General features: G+C 42.2%; 1 protein-coding gene across 1 annotated transcript in view; it reads left to right on the top strand.

Annotated features, from left to right (window-relative positions):
• Positions 1–21,340, top strand: part of LOC126281793 (myrosinase 1-like) — a 150,958-nt gene that overhangs the window by 85,041 nt on the left and 44,577 nt on the right. Inside the window, exons 8-9 of the mRNA XM_049981005.1 lie at positions 6,345–6,460; positions 16,218–16,352. Of these exons, the coding sequence (XP_049836962.1) occupies positions 6,345–6,460; positions 16,218–16,352 (251 nt within the window). The remainder of the gene's footprint in view (positions 1–6,344; positions 6,461–16,217; positions 16,353–21,340) is intronic.

The raw sequence follows: 21,340 nt of genomic DNA on the forward strand, positions 1-21,340 counted from the left end.
CTGACGCTGCTCTCCGAGTCAGCCTCCACATCTGGCATGGCGTCACATTTGAATGCAGCATCTGTTTTCAATAAATTCGCCCTTGACAAATCCCAGCCACGATTCAGAAATACAAGGCGCCTTTGGAAAGGTCGGTGAATGGCCTAAGAAAATGAATGGAGCCTTACAATCAAAATACCTTCAATGGCCTTCAGAGTCATTACCGCCAACTAGAACACGCTTCTGACGTCGGTTGTAAGGCTGCTGGGAAGTCTTGGAAAGCGATTCTTGTGAAATTGTTCGAAGCACTGTGCTCACGCACAACGTATTCGAAGCGGAAGCCTTCCGGAGCTGATCTCACTGGAAAAGGCGCCCATATTGCATCAGCGAGTAAACTGTCGATCCTTAGTCCGTTTAAGTCACATAATCTCTATTTGTGTAGAATGTTATTGTGAAATGACTATGAGCACTATAGGACTTAACATCTGAGGTCATCAGCCCCTAGAACTTAGAACTACTTAACCTATTTAACCTAAGGACATCACACACATCCATTTCCGAGGCAGGCTTCGAACCTGCGACCGTAGCAGTCGCGCGGTTCCGGACTGAAGCGCCAGAACCGCTTCGCCACCGCGGCCGGCTTTTGCGAAATGCTTTTGACAGCTAGACTGACAGTTTATTCTCGTTGATGCTTTTTGGTTCGACAGTCAACTCACTGATGCAATATAGGCGTCTGTTCGAACTAGATGTTTACTTGACATTAATGCAATAACCTAAATAAACCTATAGTAACGAACTACAGCTAATAATTAAACTATTTGCAGCTTCCCTGGAATAATGCCTTATAAACTGACATATTATGACCTATTGTAGGCCGCGGGCCCGGCAAGAAATGTGTCCTTCCAGCAAAAACTTGCATCCATCAATTCGAGCAAATACGATTGTAATGTCATTAGGTAGTTGCTGTCGCCAACTCATCTAGAATGGGAGGCTCTGTTATTCTGCTCTGTATCTAATAATTCCACATCAGATGTTCGGGGTAAATAGTACGTCGTAGATCCATGCATACCATGACCGAAATGATTACTTGTGAATATTTCTCGAACTGGGAAATAACGTTTATGGTATGTAGGGCAATTTTATAGAGAAGATTCATAATCCATACATCCAGAAACAAATGTTTCATTAGATAACGGCTTGTATGTGATACACTAAAGTTAGGTATCTTAATTTGTCCTACGGTATGTCTCTACATCGTTTCCTCATACAAACCCAAGCAGAGAGGTGAATGCGCAGAGACGCTGCGGGTATGCAACAGCACGTGAGCCGCGTGCTTCGAGGGATGCCACAGGAAGCAACTGCTGACAGTTTCCTGCAGCCTCACAGCTCATGTCCGAAGTATGTTGTAGCTGACTGTGATTACTTTGGAGGGCAGTAAAGGTATTTTGTTTGTAACTGTGTCTCCTTTATTTTCTGAGAGGATTCACCGTACCTTTCAGACACACCTCGTATATTCCATCTTACGTTAACAGGTAGGCTTGAGAAGATAAAGTGAGCGACAAACAAAATGTCAGTTTATTTGTATTAATATGAAATTCCCGTGCCCGAACGACCACAAAATGGTTGAGAACGTACGACAAGCTCATCTACGAAAGGTACCAAATCCATAAAATATAATTTAACGGGAGGGACAGAAAATGTTTGCAAACCACAGTAACAAAAGAATATGTTTCGTAGTTTTGTTGTTATATACAGAGATTTTGAGATACACTGGGCAAAGTATCTCTGTTAAATTTTTATTTGTTTAATTGTTATTGCCCAAATAAAAATGTATTTGGTACCTTTTAGCAGAAATTTGTGTTAGCTTTGCCAAATGATGTTCTGGAGATACATTATGTTACTACAAGCAGAAAAATATAGTTGACTGAGTCATATGCATTGTTTTGTACTGCAGTTTACACTTTTCAGCCTTATTTTGAAATGTTATTAGCCTAAATGTTTAGAAATATTACAAAAGAAAATTTGTGAGAATATTTTTATTTCACCAAGAATTGTACACACTATTTCCGTCTTTACCCAAACTGGACGGTGAACTAAATGGCATTCCCTGGCACTTTCTGCAGAAAATACACTCTGGCCATTAAAATTGCTACACCAAGAAGAAATGCAGATGATAAACGGGTATTCATTGGACAAATATATTATAATAGAACTAACATGTGATTACATTTTCACGCAACTTAGCTGCATAGATCCTGAGAAATCAGTACCCAGAACAACCAATTCTGGCCGTACTAACGGCCTTGATACGCCTGGGCATTGAGTCAAACAGAGCTTGGACAGCGTGTACAGGTAGAGCTGCCCATGCAGCTTCAACACGATACCACAGTTCATCAAGAGTAGTGACTGGTGTATTGTGACGATCCAGTTGCTCGGCAACCATTGACCAGACGTTTTCAGTTGGTGAAACATCTGGAGAATGTGCTGGCCAGGGCAGTAGTCGAACATTTACTGTATCCAGAAAGGCCTGTACAGGGCCTGCAACATGCGATCGTGCATTATCCTGCTGAAAGGTAGGGTTTCGCAGGGTTCGAATGAAGGGTAGAGCCACGGGTCGTAACACATGTGAAATGTAACGTCCACTGTTCAAAGTGCCGTCAAAGCGAACAAGAGGAGACCGAGACGTTTGACCAATGGCACCCCATACCATCAAGCCGGATGTTACGCAAGTATGGCGATGACGAATACACGCTTCCAATGTGCGTTCACCGCGATGTCGCCAAACACGGATGCGACTGTCATGATGCTGTAAACAGGACCTGGATTCATCCAAAAAAAATTACGTTTTGCCATTCGTGCACCCAGGTTCGCCGTTGAGCACACCATCGCACGCTCTTCTGTCTGTGATGCAGCGTCAAGGGTAACCGCAGCCATGGTCTCCGAGCTGATAGTTCCTGATACTGCAAACGTCGTCGAACTGTTCGTGCAGATGGTTGTCGTCTTGCAAACGTCTCCATCTGTTGACTCAGGGATCGAGACGTGGCTGCACGATCCGTTACAGCCATGAGGATAAGATGCCTGTCATCTCGACTGCTAGTGATACGAGGCCGTTGGTATCCAGCACGGCGTTCCGTATTACCCTCCTGAACCCACCGATTCCATATTCTGCTAATAGTCATTGCATCTCGACCAACGCGAGCAGCAATGTCGCGATACGATAAACCGCAATCGCGATAGGTTACAATCCGACCTTTATCAAAGTCGGGAACGTGACGGTAGGCATTTCTACTCTTTACGCGAGGCATCACAATGACGTTTCACCAGGCAAGGTCGGTCAACTGCTGTTTGTGTATGAGAAATCGGTTGTAAACTTTCCTAATGTCAGCACGTTGTAGGTGTCGCCACCGGCGCCAACCTTGTGTGAATGCTCTGAAAAGCTAATCATTTGCATATCAGCATGTTCTTCCTGTCGATTAAATTTCGCGTCTGTAGCTCATTATCTTCTTGGTGTAGCAGTTTTAATGACCAGTAGTGTATTAAAGACCTACTGCACAACAGGCAACAAGGACGTAACCCACTAACGTCTACCATCCATAAGGGGACTGAGGTCTTCACAACATCTTTTCCCTACATCTACGGTACATAACTTTCGTTCCTGTGTCAATTAATTAACAAAAAAGTAAACGTGCTTCAAAACAAAGGACAGCTTTACTCTGCTGCAGGTTGTCTTTATTAATCACTTCATTGTCACTAACATCATTGGGAAACTCTGTACCTTTACCTTCATTCATTGCTCCATTATAAAAGTGCAAATCCCTTCCTTAATATCCCAAGTCAGCAAGAAGTTTAATTATGCCACTCCTTTTTGTAAGTTGTGCATGGCGTTTAGCATAAAGTTTCCTAATCTCTGCCATAATGTGCATATATTTTACTGACCTTTTTTAGACGTTTTTGTTCACAATGAGATGTTTCCGCGCAGAATGGGTGCAGATCAACCAGACCTGTTTCTGCCTTCAAAGTAGAGCTCTCCGCTCCGCTTATATTTATTCGTGTTGAAAACGGCACACAGACTTCTGACAGATCATGCCAGATGAAACATTTAAAATCGACACATAACACAAGCAGTTTTCTAGTATCTTTAAAAAGGAAATCATAATCTTCTGCCAAAAAGATCTTTTTTTCAGCCAGCCCGAAAGCCTTACCTTTGTTGTCCTAACCTTTAAATTTGCAATGTAATGCAGAGTTCACGTTATTCACAAAATAACATCCACAGTTTTCGAATATGCAGGTCTACAGGAACATATTTTGTCCCCACTGCTTCCCCTAGGCTTTAACGCTTTTCTCTCCATTTTAATAACTGAATGCGGTAAGAAATCTATTTTTGAAGTTACTTCAGCCCTCAGTCTAGACCCACCTCTCTTCACTGGACCAATAACGCCCGTCCGCTGTTGTGCTTTTACAGAATTTTCGTCCATTCACCTACCAGTGTTCGATACACTTAGAAATATATCTCGACATACATTTACAATTCCAGTCTCAGATTTTACTTTATATAAGTATTTTACAGACGTCGCTATCTTGACTGTTGACACTTTTACCATTTTCCTAATTGGATCTGTGCTCCTCCGGTGAAATTAGGTCAATGGATGAGGAACTGAAGTTCTTTTCTGAAACAGAACCTTTATTTTTAAAGAAACTGTCATGTAAATTCTGAATTTCAGTTGGAGACAAGTGTGCAGCACTGCAGAAGCCATTCTCACGTTAACAACTCATTTGAGGCCCTACACTAGCCTTTTTTCATTCTCATTTTGTTTCGCGACATTTGTGTTCCACTTTTTCGGGGCATGTAGCCAACCTTTTATTTGGATTTCCAGTCTCCGTTGGTGATTGGTAGTATTCATCTGATATACCAGACTGCATAATTTAATAAAAGAACCTCACAAAAAAACAATTTCACACACGTCCTTGGAACATAATACAATGTCATGTAAAAAAATGTCGGCCGTGTTGTGTGTGACGTCATTACTAAGAAGAGCAACGATTGGCTGCTGGGATTTGGTACTTTTCGTAAACGAAATAAGACTGGTTTAGGTACTCTCCGCCGTGAATCGCAAGTGTTAAAGGGCAATATATAGCGGATACGGTACTCTTTGACACACATAACAGTTACTATTACATAGGTAATGGTTCAAGTAACGCTGCCACCTGTTATCACATTTTTCAGTTTTTCGAATGTGGGACCTTCTGACGATGAGGTTCTCATACATGCCAATGAAAAATTGAGTGATTACGTTTCCCAAGTGCTGCAACCACTAGTCTTAAGAATGTCTACGATGCGTTTGCATAGCGTAACGCAGTGGATGTGACAGATGACGACTCTGCTGCTACGTAACGCTATTGCGAGTGGTCAGTTGACTGAGTACATTCCTGCATACTGTCGTTTGGCAGTAGTCTCAAAATGTACTTGAAGTCAGTAAACAACTGCGTTGCGGTAAAGGAAATTATTATCCGGTAAGACATGTTACTTAAAAGCCGTCTTAATTGCAATTCTTTTTTTATTCTTATGACAGGTTTCGGTTCATTCAGAACCATCTTGAGATCTAATATTTCAGTTACAGGAGTAACCCGTCCAAACCCAGCAATTTTCACATTCTACATCACATGATGTGACGTAGCATGTGAAAATTGCTGGATTTGGACGGGTTACTCCTGTAACTGAAATATCAGATCTGAATATGGTTCTGAATGAACCGAAACCGGTCATATGAATAAAAAAAATTGCAATCAAGATGGTTTTTAAGTAACATTATAAAATCACTGATTGCTGTTATCCCATAAGACATTATGTCTGTTTTTGCAACGAATTGGTTACCCAGTCTTAGCGGGTTGCTCCACTAGGTGCCTTCACGATGCAGTTCAAAGTAGCGAGCACTGTTATCTCGCAATGCGAGCACAACAGATGATCACGGAAAATATATTTGTGGTAGGCCGCGACAGCCTGTTATTAACGTCAGCTACCTGTAGAGGAATAAAACACTGACAGAAAAAAATGTTTTATTGTTGACGCAGAGATATAGATTTCTCCAGACCTTTCCATCACGGAAAAAATGTGAAGCAGTTTCCATGATTCAATTCAGGCACTTCGGCGTTATTAGTAAATAATTGCTAACTATTATACCACTTGGTCAGTTTGCTTAAACTGCTGTATATATAATGAAAATGTGTCCATTCTCTTATTTCCTCATTTCTTACCTTGACACCTCGGAAATTCTACAGGCTCTACTCACCACAAAGATAATAATGTGATCTGATCTTTTTTCTATCTTAGCAATATTACAGTGCCTAATGAGGACTTTGTGTTTCAGGAACGTCTGACTTCTTCGGAATAAATCATTATGCCACGAAATTCGTGATATCCGGCGAGGAAGGTATATCGCCTTCCATGACTCGGGATACGGGGACCGTCCTAGTTGATACGCAGGTATGGAAAAAAAACTGTATATACCACCTACACGGCCATTTTGTGTTATTTCTACTGAAGAACAACACAGTAAACAGAACAAAACACATTTTCACAATGACTTTGGAAATGATACAATATTTTAACATACAACACGCCTGTTGTCCTGCAGAAAGGTAGTAGGACATTTTTTTAGTTTTTTGCGGCTACGGAAACTATGTTTGTGATGAGAAAGGAGTATGCTGATTCTCGTTCTTCCACGCTATGGAGCTCATAATGCCGAATATTCCGCTGAGTGTCATTGTCATAGTGTCATTATCATCATAGTGTCATTATCATCGGAAGGCAAATAGTCCCTCCAAACTTCCTTAAAATCCCTAAGTAATGGATGTGCGTTCGAAGAAATGTCCTGTAGCGGCTGTTAGCTTAGGTTTTTCGTCATTGCTTACAATCACTTGACGAGAATTCCAGGATGGCTCACTGAAGAATGACAAGTTTCTTATTCGTCACATTCAGGCGAAGACAACACGCAAGAAACCGGTCAAAACATCGCTTCAGAACGAATGCATTACTCTGCTGGGTTCCCGAGCAGATTTCATCAATATTGGCTATTGGAAGTAGTAATTTGAGTACGGTAATAATGAATACAGCCTGCATTTAACTTGTAAAGAACAGACTTAAAGGTAATAAATAAACAGAAAAATTACGTTCTGGACCATAGTATACGAAAATATGGAATTAGTCAAGTGAATAGTTTTCATTTCTGTAACGATTTCGCCACCGGTATGTACATCATTTTCTGTATCTAGGTTTTGAATAAAGCGTACATTGTATGACACGTTCTGTTATATTGCAGGTGCTTACTCTTCGGTGTGGATGATATACACATACCCATGATCGTATTCACTCAAGTGTACAAACACACACACCCACACACACCTAACGTAATTTTTATTACCGTTCATTGCAAGCCATCCCAGGTTTACATTTTAACAAGATAATGCCCGCCGACATACGGCGAGTGTTTCTACTGCTTGTCTTAGAGCTTGCTAAATCCTACCTTTGCCTGCAAAGGCGCGGGGTCTCTCTCAAACTGAGAACTTTCGGAGTGCTATGGGCAGAGCCCTCAAACCCGCTCTGGATTTTGACAATCTAACCTGCCAATTGGGCAGAATATCCCTCAGGAGGACGCGTAACAGTATTATCAGTCAATGCCAAGGCTGCTTGCATAAGGGTCAGAGATGAACCAACAAGTATTGACTTCCAGAATGAGATTTTCACTCTGCAGCGGAGTGTGCGCTGATATGAAACTTCCTGGCAGATTAAAACTGTGTGCCCGACCGAGACTCGAACTCGGGACCTTTGCCTTTCGCGGGCAAGTGCTCTACCATCTGAGCTACCGAAGCACGACTCACGCCCGGTACTCACAGCTTTACTTCTGCCAGTACCTCGTCTCCTACCTTCCAAACTTTACAGAAGCTCTCCTGACTTGCTCAATTTGTGAAGCTCTTCCTGTTAAATAAATAATCCAATTTTTCTGAAACCATTTGTTTGTCTGTACATCACATCTACCGATTTCCGCCCAATTCACGTACCTCCCATGGGGCTTTAATTCTTTTGTGAGTATTTGCTTGCTTACCACGGGGCTCCAGCTTTTGGACTATTACTTTTCTTCCACACTGCAAGGTTATAATTCCACTATTCCTTTCCCCATCTATCCAAAGGTTTTCCTGCCACAGACCCTGTTTGGATCTGGTTTATGTTTAGAATTCGAGTTTCCCCTTCCAGTATTCTCTACAACGTTTCATTAAATAAACACATGATCTCCATTGTTGAATTTGAACTACCATATATTTTCAAAATTCCCCAGAACTGAGGATCGTGCAGGGAGAGTTGCCCAATACAGTGAGTGTATGCTCCACCTTTGTGCCTTTGAATCTTTGCACGCTTCCCATTAAGAAAGTAATATATCCAAAACCCAGCATGGTTGCCATCCTGTCATCCGTGGGAGGGGGGGGGGGGGGGGGTCTCAAGTATCTGCACAGTAGTAGCTTCCCAGACCATGCAGAGTTCGCACTGTTGGTGCTCGAGCTGAAAACTTCCCATATATGCTAAGGAGTATGTGCACATCGTTACTTGGACATGGGAACTGAAAAACGGATTATTGGCCAAGTGGGTGTTTCTGAGGCTGGATGAAGTCCATGGAGAGAGCCCTTGTTTGGAGTGGGTGGCACCGCAAATCAAGCCGCAAATGAAGTGGATGAAGTTATCTCCCGCTGGTGGCCATATGGCCCCAGCAATCTCAATGGAAGGAAAGTCCTCTTTTAATGTAGAGAGATATGCCCCTAAGATTTTCCTTCCCCTGCCTACGCCATGGGAGGAATGAATGGCTAAGTGGCAAGTGGAAAAGTACTCCTTCCATTACTTGGTTCTCACAAGGGCTGGTGGGAATTCCTTCTTCACAACAAAGCTCTTATTCTTTGGGGAGAATGGAGAAGACAAGTTTCTGGAAGCGGCAACCGCCTCTAAAATGAAAAGAGGGTCAGTTTTGATCAAGCCAACATTCTCCGCCCAGTGATAGGCGCTGCTCGCGTGTAACAAGCTGGGTGACAGGACTGTCACTCCCCATAATAGCCCAAATGTGGTTCAGGCCACCATTTATCATCGAGTCCTACTCTTGCAATCTGACGACGAGCTACGTGCCGACTTGGAGCAACAGGATATTCAATTTGTACTTTGTGTACGTAGGGCGCAAAGAATTGTAGGGTTACCAACAGTGCCTTCATGTAGGCCTTTGAGGGCTGTTCTTTTCCTGGAAAGGTCAAGATGGTGGTATACCAATGTGGCGTGAAACTATACGTGCCCCCCCTCCCCCCTCAAGTGTTTGAAATTCGGCAGATGTCTTTGTGTTGCAATGCCAGCTCCTAGCTCAAAGGAAAAGGAGATTCCAGTGGTCTTGACAGCACCAGATCCCGCCTGTTCCACTCCTATGGCCGAAGAAGAGGTTCTGGCGGCCCCTGAGGCCCCTGGCCTCATCACATAACAGAACCCAGAACCTGTGTGTTTTGGTAACCCCTCAACCAGTGGCAGCAAGTGCCCCTTGGGCTTAACCTTGATCCCTTCGTGTCCTAACAGGACATCGACAACATTATTCTACAGCGGAATTTATTGGTTTTTTTCCATCATCTGGCTGAGCTACGGCATCTTTTAAGCACTTCCCCTGACTTCTGCACTGTCAGTCACATGATTTAGTTCCAGCAACGTAGACCAAGGCCCTTCTTGGATGCCTGGGATATTATAAGAGTAGGGCGACCTATGACAGGGCATCGGGTGGAGTTTGCACGTATGTTCCGTAAACCCTTTATAGAAAACTTGCGCCTCTTAATACACCTCTTACATCTACATCTACATTTATACTCCGCAAGCCACCCAACCGTGTGGCGGAGTGCACTTTATGTGCCACTGTCATTACCTCCCTTTCGTGTTCTAGTCACGTCTGGTTCGCGGGAAGAATGACTGCCGGAAAGTCTCCATGCGCGCTCGAATCTCTCTAATTTTACATTCGTGATCTCCTCGGGAGGTATAAGTAGGATGAAGTAATATATTCGATACCTCATCCAGAAACGCATCCTCTCGAAACCTGGACAGCAAGCTACACCGCGATGCAGAGCGCCTCTCTTGCAGAGTCTGCCACTTGAGTTTGCTAAACATCTCCTTAACGCTATCACGCTTACTAAATAACCTGTGACGAAACGTGCCGCTCTTCATTGGATCTTCTCTATCTCGTCCGTCAACCCGACCTGGTACGGATCCCACACTGATGAGCAATACTCAGTATAGGTCGAACGAGTATTTTGTAAGCCACCTCCTTTGTTGATGGACTACATTTTCTAAGGTCTCTCCCAATGAATCTCAACTTGGTACCCGCCTTACCAACAATTAATTTTATATGACCATTCCACTTTAAATCGTTCCATATGCATACTCCCATATATTTTACAGAAGTGACTGTTACCAGTGTTTGTTCCGCTATCATATAATCTTACAATAAAGGATCCTCCTTTCTATGTATTCGCAATACATTACATTTGTCTATGTTAAGGGTCAGTTACCTCTCCGTGCACCAAGTGCCTATGCGCTGCAGATCTTCCTGCATTTCGCTGCAATTTTTTAATGCTACAACTTCTCTGTATACTACAGCAACATCCGCGAAAAGCCGCATGGAACTTCCGACACTATATACTGGGTCATTTATATATATTGTGAAAAGCAATGGTCCCATAACACTCCCCTGGGGCACGCCAGAGGTTACTTTAACGTCTGTAGACGTATCTCCATTGAGAACAACATGCTGTGTTCTGTTTGCTAAAAACTCTTCAATCCAGCCACACAGCTGGTCTGATATTCCATAGGCTCTTACTTTGTTTATCAGGCTTCAGTGCGGAACTGTATCGAAAGCCTTCCGGAAGTCAAGGAAAATAGCATCTACCTGGGAGCCTGTATCTAGTATTTTCTGGGTCTCATGAACAAATAAAGCGAGTTGGGTCTCACACGATTGCTGTTTCCGGAATCCATGTTGATTCCTACAGAGTAGATTCTGGGTTTCCAGAAATGACAATATACGCGAGCAAAAAACATGTATTAAAATTCTACAACACATCGATATCAGAATATAGGCCTATAGTTTTGCGCATCTGCTCGACGACCCTTCTTGAAAACTGGGACTACCTGTGCTCTTTTCCAATCATTTGGAACCTTCCGTTCCTCTAGAGACTTGCGGTACACGGGTGTTAGAAAGGGGGCAAGTTCTTTCGCGTTCTGTGTAGAATCGAATTGGTATCCCGTCAGGTCCAGTGGACCATCCTCTGTTGAGTTATTTCAGTTGCTTTTCTATTCCTTGGACACTTCTTTCGATGTCAGCCATTTTTTCGTTCGTGCGAGAATTTAGAGAAGGAACTGTAGTACGGTCTTCCTCTGTGAAACAGCTTTGGAGAAAGGTGTTTAGTATTTCAGCTTTACACGTGTCATCCTCTGCGTCAATGCCATCATCATCCCATCGTGTCTGGATATGATGTTTCGATCCACTTCCTGATTTAACGTAAGACCAGAATTTCCTAGGATTTTCTGTCAAGTCTGTACATAGAATTTTACTTTCGAATTCACTGAACGCTTCACGTATAGCCCTCCTTACGCTGACTTTGACATCGTTTAGCTTCTGTTTGTCTGAGAGGTTTTGGCTGCGTTTAAACTTGAAATGAAGCTCTGCTTTCGCAGTAGTTTCCTAACGTTGCTGTTGAACCACAGTGGGTTTTTCCCGTCCCCCACAGTATTACTCGGCACCTACCTGTCTAATTCTTTGTTTTGAGGCTGTGGCTGTTCAGATAAGGTCATATCTAGATATTATCATTTGGGATGTTTACCTCCCTCCTGATGGTGATGTGTCTCAGAACATATTGTTTGCATTGATTTCTTAGCTTCCCCACCTTTCCTAATCTTGTGTGATTTCAACGTCCACAACCCTTTTTGGGATGGAACCGCATTCACTGTCCATGGTAAAGACGTCGAAAATTTACTGACACAACGTGACCTTTTCCTCTCGAATAGTGGTACACCCACCCACTTCATTGTGGTGCATGGGACTTGCTCGAAACTTGCCCTTTCCATTTGCAGCCTTTGTCTTCTTCCATCCATCAACTGGAGAGTGACCACTTCCTGACCTTCCTCTCCCTCCCTCAACATCGCTCTTGTGGACGCCTTCGTAAATGGACTCTCAACATTGCCGGCTGGGGTTCTTTCGCCTTTGCTATCGTCAATGATCCCAGCCTCTGTCAACATCGCTCCTGTGGACGCCTTCGTAAATGGACTCTCAACATTGCTGACTGGGGTTCCTTCGCCTCTGCTATCGTCCATGCTCCCAGCCTCATGGAGATATTAATGAGGAAGTCAATAATACAGCTTATTTGGCGATCCTCTGTTCCTTGGGCCCCTCCCAACGGAACAGTACCTTGTTGTGCATCAGATATCACAGAGGCCATTTGAGATCTTAGGTGGTCTCTCCTGCGTCATAAGCAGCACCCACTGATGGAGCACCTCATTATGTTTAAACATCTCCACCCCAGGTCAGCCACCTAATTAAACGATGGAAACACGAATTCTGTGAATAGCACATTTGAACCATCAGGCCATGTACCCCCCACCCCTAGGGTAAATTTTAGATTTGTCTACGGGTACCAGACACCTGCTGATGTATCTGCTGTTACCTGCGCTGATCCAGACGCCATCACTGAACATTTTGCTCTGCATTATGCTTGAGCTTCTGCATCTGAGAATTTTCACGTTGTCTTTCATGCCCTAGAACAGCAGGTAGAACAAAAGCAATTATTGTTTACTATACGCCACCTGGAGCCACATAATGCGTTATCGTCCCAGTGCTAAAACCTGGTAAAGACGGACAGCTTCCAACCAACTAGTCTCACCAATGTTCTGTGTAAGTTGCTCGTACACATGGTGAGCCAGCGGCTGTATTGGCCCCTTCAGACTCGAGGTCTTCTGTCTCCATCCCAGGGTGGTTTCCACCAAAGCCGTTCCACTACTGAATATCTGGTTTACCTGGAGTCCACCATGCAAACAACTTTTGCCCGACATCAGCACCTTATAGCCGATTTATTCGACCTGCAAAAGGCTTATGACGCCACATGGCGAGAACATATACTTGCTACATTACGTGAGTGGTGACACTAGGGTCCGCTCCAGATTTTTAGCCAGAACATCAGGTTCGAGTTTATGCTTCCCACAGTAGCCTACATATATAAGAGAATGGGGTCCAGCAAGGCTCTGTACTGGATATCCCTCACTTAGTCATCAGTGGACTAGTAGCAGCTGTGGGGTCCTCAGTTTCACCCTCCTTGTATGATGACGACTTTTGCCTTTTCTTTACTGTGGGCGTCTCTGAACGTCAGCCACAAGGCGCCATATGAAAGGTGCAGTCATGTTTCCTCACCCATGGCTTTCGATTTCCTGGCGCCAAGGCTCTAGTGATGCACTTCTTTCAACGTCGTACTATTCACCCACAACTCAATGTCGTGGAGACCTATCGCTTTTTAGTACTGGTCTTTGATGTTTGGTCGAGGTGGATTCCCCATCTTCGCCAGCTCATGCTGGGGTGCACATTGCACTACCCTTCTGCAGTTTTACAAAGCCCATCTTCTTTATGGGAGTCTGGCTTACAGTACTGCATTGCCCTCAGCACTGTGGATATTGGATCAGATACACCACTGTGGGCTTCGACTTGCGACAGGAGTGTTTGAACAAGCCATATGATCAGCTTACTCGTGGAGGCTGGAGTCCCTCCATTGTGGATTAGGCGCCAACAGCAGCTTGTCAGTTTTGATACCCATGTTTCCAGCTCCCATAATCATCTGACCTTCCATCTACTCTTTCCAAACATAGAAATCCATCTCGCACGTCCCTGAACTCCAGTTGTTTCCTCTTATACCTCTCCTCCAGGCCCATGCACTTACTTTCTCACTGTGCATCGCTCGGCCACAGATTTGCTTAGACCTATGACATGGTTCAAAAGACTCGGTCCTTCCTGAGGTCCTACGTCACCAATTTTTCTCAATCCTTGGCGCATCCCAGGGTCAGAAGTAGTCTATACTGATGGCTCAATGGTTACTGGTCATGTGGTCTTTGTTACCCATGTGAGGCACACTGAACTGCACTGCTTTTCTGGATGCCTGTAGTGTTTCTAGTGCCGAGTTGGTAGTCATCCCTCATGCTCTTGAGAATATCCATTTCTGCACTGGTGAGTCCCTAATCATCGGCAGTAAGTTGTTGAGCAGCTTACAGTGACGACCAGTGTTACCGTCGCCATCCTTTGGTCATGGCTAGTCAAGATGCTCAACCTTCATCTGGACCCCAGACCACGTCGAGATCCTGGGAAATGAACTCGCTGATAGCCTAGACAAACTGGCTGCCAGTAAACTGACTCTTGAGGCCGGTATCCTGGAGACAGATTTCCTATCAGTATTACAACGCTAAGTTTTAGGAACATAGAATATGGAATGGTTCACTCTGACTTCAGCAAACAATCTACAGGTGATAGACTAAGAATTCGGTGCATCTGTTGCCATGTCGGTGTTCTTAGTCTTTCCTAAGCAATTAGTGATTGGAGTACCTCTGGTAAGTGGCTGGGCTGGGGGATGTATGTCCCTTCATGGCAGTCTGCTTTTGGGGGCTGCTCCTTAGATGGGGCACCTTGCCTGCCTTTATTCCTCTGTCTGTCTTTTTTATTTGTGTCCCTTATTTCGCCATCGTTGACCATTCGTAGACCCCAGTGTTTTCTTGCCATGAGCTTTTCACAGCAGGCTATGTCTAATATACAGTCATATATATATATCACTGTCTGTTCGAGGACAAAGGGACTGATGACCAAGTAGTTTGGTCTATCATCCAACCAACCAACCACCCCATTTGCATAATTCCTTGTGGTGCTTAGTATTTTTTTCCTTAGACTGAATATAGATTCTTCCGGAAACTCGATGATGTCGCGATCTTGTAAAACTGTTTTTTTTTTTTTTTTTTCTAACGGTGTGTTGTGCTAATTTAGTTTAACATTCCCAATGCTTGCGGCTGTGACTTACATAACTTTTATCTTAATATTACCTGCAAGCTAAACGGTAGATGTAGCAAGAACCCTCATTTGTTAAATGACAGTGAGAATGCTGAGTGTGGTGCGAAGTTGAGCGTTAGATGCTGAAGGAGCACCAACATCGCAACTCACCTTAAGACCAACAAAAATAGAGTGGAACTTCAAGATCAAACATACATTACTACTTATAGGTACATCGTTGTTGGATTTCACAAACTATTCCATGTTCTAATTCATCTATCCAAAGAGAGATTTTAGTAATCACAGCTTTGTGGACAGGTGAAAAAGAAACAGATTCAAGTTAGAAACAGAAACATTTCTGCTTCGTACGGGCTTCTGCAGTTCGACAATGAAAATAAACTACTAAAAAGTAGGAGCTAGGTACCAGCAAGTCTATACCATCTTCAATGCTAAATATGTGAAATTTGTGTTGATATTTACATTTAAATTCTGTATGCAGTACTGCTACTAACTTCTCGTCTATTATGGTAGATTACGTGAAGTGAATTATTTTTGAACCTATATAGACTTTATTTTTATCATGTCTTGAGTTTATCTCATTTGTAATTAATTTTTCAGCTTTATTTTGAAAATGTCTATAATTTAGTGAAAAACAATATAGGAATCTTACCCATGAACAAATATTTACAATGTGTGAGTGAATGCGTTTTCCAGGACAACAGTGGCACACCTGCTCTATCGAGGTATCTTAACTCATCACCTGTCACGTGAGCAGCTAGTATGTAAACTGACCTGTTAGTTACCACCAAAAGACGAAGTGGATGTTCTTCGAGATCTTTACGTTGAAAACAATGTGGGTCGTTAGCGGTAATCGAAACCGTGCTCTCGGCGCTTGTAGTTTCCGACGATAACCAGATACCAGGGGCTGCTTCAGCAAATTCGAACATAATGCTTAAGTAATAAATGAGTACGACGAACCTACTTTAGTTTCAGAGGGGTAGCCTCCCTGCAACTCTTATTCCTGACGGTGTCCAGATAAGGAATAAGCATTCCCTGTACATTAGCATTTCGGCTTGAGGACTCTCTTACACTTTCTCGCTGACGGTTTCTAATGCGCAGCTTGAAAACTTGGCCTCAGTCCCGAAGTTCACTTGTTTTGCTTTTCAGAACTACCCCACGGGATTCCGCAACCTTCTGAACTGGATAGCGGCCGAGTACCCTGGCTACCAGATCATGGTCACGGAGAACGGCCTCCGGACTGGTGCAGGGCTCAACGACACGGACCGCATCGAGTACTACGTGGTGAGTAGGGTGAGAAGACGAGCTCTCAGCTGCCCTTACAAAAAATTACAACCGTGTGTTGAAAGAATGAGTGCTTAGCGCGTAACAAAGGAAGAAACAAAAAACGAGAATTGTCTTACCTCTTCCAAATCGATTCCCATTTCTCCTTCTACAATATCGACGCACAGTTCACCTCCCTTGTAGAGGCTCCCAATGTACACTTCCCGCCAATGCACACTCTCCTCCACATTTAAGTGTGAATTTCCTTTTCCTCTCCTAATGTGCTCGAACTTGCTTTTGAGAGAAATGACTTTTCATTACGTTGAAGCTGTCCAGACTTTTTTTCTGGAGTCATTTTTGTTTTAGGTTTCTTCCATTGGCCTTCGCAGAGGTATCCATTCTCTTCAACTAAGCTGCCTGTTCTGGTATTCAATATCGCAGACCTACAACCTTAGAGAAATTCAAAAGCACATCATTATTCCTCAACGTTTCAGTCCTCTACTTTTTTATAAAGTGATTTTTCTTGAAGATTCTCCTAAGCTTTAGCCTACTTACCATCATTACTTAATGGTTGTGTGGTCTGCATTTTCTCTTGAGTCCGCTTTGCAATCCAATATCTGGTATCGGAATGTCTGTCTCACCACGAAGTAATCCAGTTGGTATCTTCCCGTGTCTCCGGGCCTTCTGCAACTATACCTCCTTCTCGTGTGAGTCTCCAAGGATTTGTTTACCTGTAATTTATTGCAGAACGGAAGAAGTTATTCTTCTCTGTAATTCCTGATACCGAGCCCGTATTTTCCTGTCAATTGTCTCTCAGTTCCTCCACTACTATAGCGCTCGTATCCTTAATAATTGTTAGATTTTCATTTCTCTTTACATATTAAGCGTGAACTGCCTGAGTAAAACATTTGTCTTATGCTTGTGAAGTCGTTGGCATTCGTTTGCTCTTTATTCTGGTGAGGATAATCCAGTCACTGAACTGTTCACAGTAACTTACTCCCATTCTTTTATTTTCTGCTGCTGTTGACCGTACCCTGTATTACTCAGATCAGGAATCCTTGTCTTCCTTCCATCTGACTTGACTGACGTCTAATGTATCTACATTGAGCCCTTCCAGATTCCTTTTCAGATTTTATAGCTTCGATAGCAAACTAAGATGTCTGAAATTTCTCGCTCCGTCTCCTTTTTCTTTTCATGTATCCTCTCGTAGCCCCCTCTAGGATATCCGAATTGCAAATTAACCTGGAGTATTTTGCCAATGGAGAGATCACCATGATAGTTTTTCGGGTACAGATCGCATTTCCTATGGATGCACGTTATGTGTGTTTAATGATACACAGAAGAAAATTCGTTTTACCGTTTCAAAGTTTCATCGCGAGAAGTATCGCACAGCACCCATTTCTGGTTAATTGCCATATAAAGGAGGCTGAAATATAGTCGCAGTTGCAACAGAATATTTCGCAACGAAACTGTGTAAAAAGATATTTTATACCGCACTGAAACTGTGAACCAATTTTTACTTTATGTACATGTTTTTGTAAATTGATATTGTCTTGTACGAAAATCAAGGCACTGTGATGAGGATCGTCGCTTACGAACTCAAAACTAAAACAACTACAGTAAAAATAAGCACAGTTCCGGAGAGAAAAATAGTTTTATTTTAATAAAAAATAGTTTTATTTTAATAACATGATATCGTACTTGACAAGAAAAAGGGACCGCTTGGTAGGATATGTTCTAAGGCATCAAGGAATCACAAATTTAGCATTGGAGGACAGCGTGGAGGGTAGAAATCGTAGAGGGAGACCAAGAGATGAATACTCTAAGCAGATTCAGAAGGATGTAGGTTGCAGTAAGTACTGGGAGACGAAGAAGCTTGCACAGGATAGAGTAGCATGGAGAGCTGCATCAAATCAGTCTCAGGACTGAAGACCACAACAACAACAACATGATGTCGTCTTCTCCTGAATTTCCTAGACACACTAGAAGCGTCCCTGTGGCATCACAGCAATGGAGTTTCCTTTGCGCCACGACGAAAATTTTTGGCAAAAACTGGGAGAAAGGCAACTCTTGCGAAATCTCTTTGTTCTACATCTACATGGATGTTCTGCAAATCACCTTAACTATAATTCTCTATTATTTCAATCTCGAGCAGCCCGTGGAATAAACGAACACCTGTATCTTTCAGTGCGAGCTCTGATTTCCTTTATTTTTTTAGGACGATCGTTTCTCCCTATGTAGGTCCGCGCGAACAAATTATTTTCGAATTCGGAGGAGAAATTTGGTGATTGAAATTTCTTGAGAAGATTCCGCGCCAACGAAAAACGCCTTTGTTTTAATGACGTCCACTCTAAATCCTGTACAACGTCCGTGACACTCTCTTCCCTATTTCGGGATAACACAAAACGTGCTGCGCTTCTTTAAACTTTCTCCATGTATCTCGTTAATCGTATCTGGTAAGGATCCCAGACCGCGCAGCAATACTCCAAAAGAGAACGGACAAGCGTAGTGTAGGCTGTCTCTTCAGTAGATCTGTTGCATTTCTAAATGTTCAGCTGGGTAACTGTCCCGCACGGAAATGTAGTTGGCGTGCTTCTCAACTTTATATTCTCTTAATCCTCAGAGATTAACAGCTTTCTTTCAAGAATAAACTGTTGTTAAAAGAAACTTCGTTCACTTCTATATTTAGTAGGTGCTGATAATTGGTGATTGCTGATGGAGATTAGTAGTAACTCAGTCAACTGGTTTCCAGGTATTTGATTCGAAACACCTTATTAGTTGTTACTGTAGCGAAGGAAGAAACTTCATGGTTTCGAAACATGCAGCGGTCATTAATTCTTATTTACAGCTTTTCTTGAGCTTTCATTTTAGTTCTTGAAAGACTTTTTTAGGTGGATGCCTTTTTTGCACGATTAACTTTCCACATTAATATTAGCTGCAGCTATCTGTTTACTAAAATTGCTCATCCTCATTCCGAACAAATGCCAGACCATGAAATCCATACAGTATAACTGAAATATATATCACTTATTTACATAGTTCATGTAAGGCGTTAATGGGATTCACTCCCACGGTCCAGTCAGACACCTATCTAGATAATGTGACATACATATTAATATGGAGGTCTTGCTATAAACAAATAATTGTTACGTTCAGTAAGCTTTTTGAGCGACTGAGAAACTGCTCGTGGAATTTTCTTGTCTTTTCCTTACTTATGAAGTAGAATTCTTTGAGATCAAATGCAACCTTTAATTGTAAAGCAGTCCTCGAGTAATTGTACGGAAAGTCATGAATGTGTGTCTGCAAACTTTTGCATTAGTTGTAATATTATCAGCAACCACTCAAATATAGTGGACAAGATATTTTGTGCTCAAAACTAAATAACGGATACTGTACATAAGTAATCATTATTCTTACTAGTTTGCTCTTGGAATATTGTTTTGCAAGTCATTCATTGCATTAAATCCTCAATCGTGAGACAGAAAATAAGAGTCTTGTAGGTTATTTTACCTCCATTCTGTGAAAAAATCTAAGAAACTTAGTCGAGGGTGGTCTACGGAAAGCATCAAAGCATTTTGCATCTAAAATCAAAGATACTGGACATCAGTTCGCCTTACATCGCTAATAGTAACTATTAAGAAAAGAAAACTCGAAAATGTAATGACAAAATGAAAATTTTAAAAATGAAACTCTTCCTTACTTGTTTAAGGACTCTATCCCAGAATCTGCCTTAATCGATTTGGATAAACTACAGAAAGCTTAAATCTTAACTACAGGATGGACGCTTACCTTCGGAATTCATAGCCATATCAAAGTGACAGACAAAGCAGGTAACGCGTCTTTTCACAAAAGCACCGATTTTACTGTATGGACGAGGTCAAATATTCGGATTTGGTATCGCTAACTTTCACACGGGACTAACCCCATATGAATTGACGGAGGCTCTTCTTCTGAGAAATGTTTCGAACGTTGACTGTTTTTATGGGCTCACCCTTTCTTGATTTGCACCTTCTCAAACCTTATTTTAGCCGCATGTGATTGATAAAATTAGTTGATTACGCCCGTGACAATGAGGCTGCGCCAGACTAGCAAAAACAGAGAACTATAGAGTTTTACTAAAACCTTCAATTATGCTTCAATTATTTAAAATGTTTTCGTGAGTCAGATACCAAAACTTTAGAAAGGCGTGATGAACCAATAGAAGTTTGCAGATATTCGATTTGATGGTAGGCTAATGTGGAAATGTAATGTACAAAGTGTTTCCATGTATCGTCTGGAATTTTCCTCTGTCTGCTTCTTTGTCGTTGAAACATTTATTATAACCATATTTCTTACATAATATTATTTCCTGTTATGCGAGAAGCCTAGAACATATCGAAACTGCTTTCATCTTTCCACAAACTGATTACGACGAATTTCGCTACACTGCACGCAGTGAGATGTGTAGATGTCATTTTCATGTACTTTATACATAAATGAAAGGTTTGTGCATTCAGTTTATTGTTGTGGTTGAGAATTGTTTACAATATTCGTTAAATTATAGGCTTACAATTATGCAAGGTTCATAATCTTTTGTGAAAATGTCAAAACCAGAAAATTGCAGTAGTTCCGACGACGATTTGTACTATAATAAAAAATAAAAACAATTAAAGGAAAGAATGAAGGAAATTTGATTGGTAATTGTCCTTTCGCTTGCAATGAAACGAGAATATTAGTACAATTGCATTATTATGAGGTGTTCTGCGTGTACGAAATTGTGTTATTGTTTATTCCCTTGCCTGGCGTCGTTTCTTTTTCTGTGTCCATCACTATATATATTTTAATTATGTTTCTCGTTTTCTGAAACTTCTCCTTCTGTTAATTTTACGAAGATACGTCCGTGGACTTCTTTTCATCCATTTCAACTATAGATGCTATAAAAAACGAAGAAATTCTTCTTAACTTGGTTCTATTTCACTTTAATAAAAATGCTTGATACTGTTTTTAAGTCTTCTCTTATTCAGAGACAC

Source organism: Schistocerca gregaria, chromosome 7 (genome assembly GCF_023897955.1).
Source record: "Schistocerca gregaria isolate iqSchGreg1 chromosome 7, iqSchGreg1.2, whole genome shotgun sequence".
NCBI classification, from domain to species: Eukaryota; Metazoa; Arthropoda; class Insecta; order Orthoptera; family Acrididae; genus Schistocerca; species Schistocerca gregaria.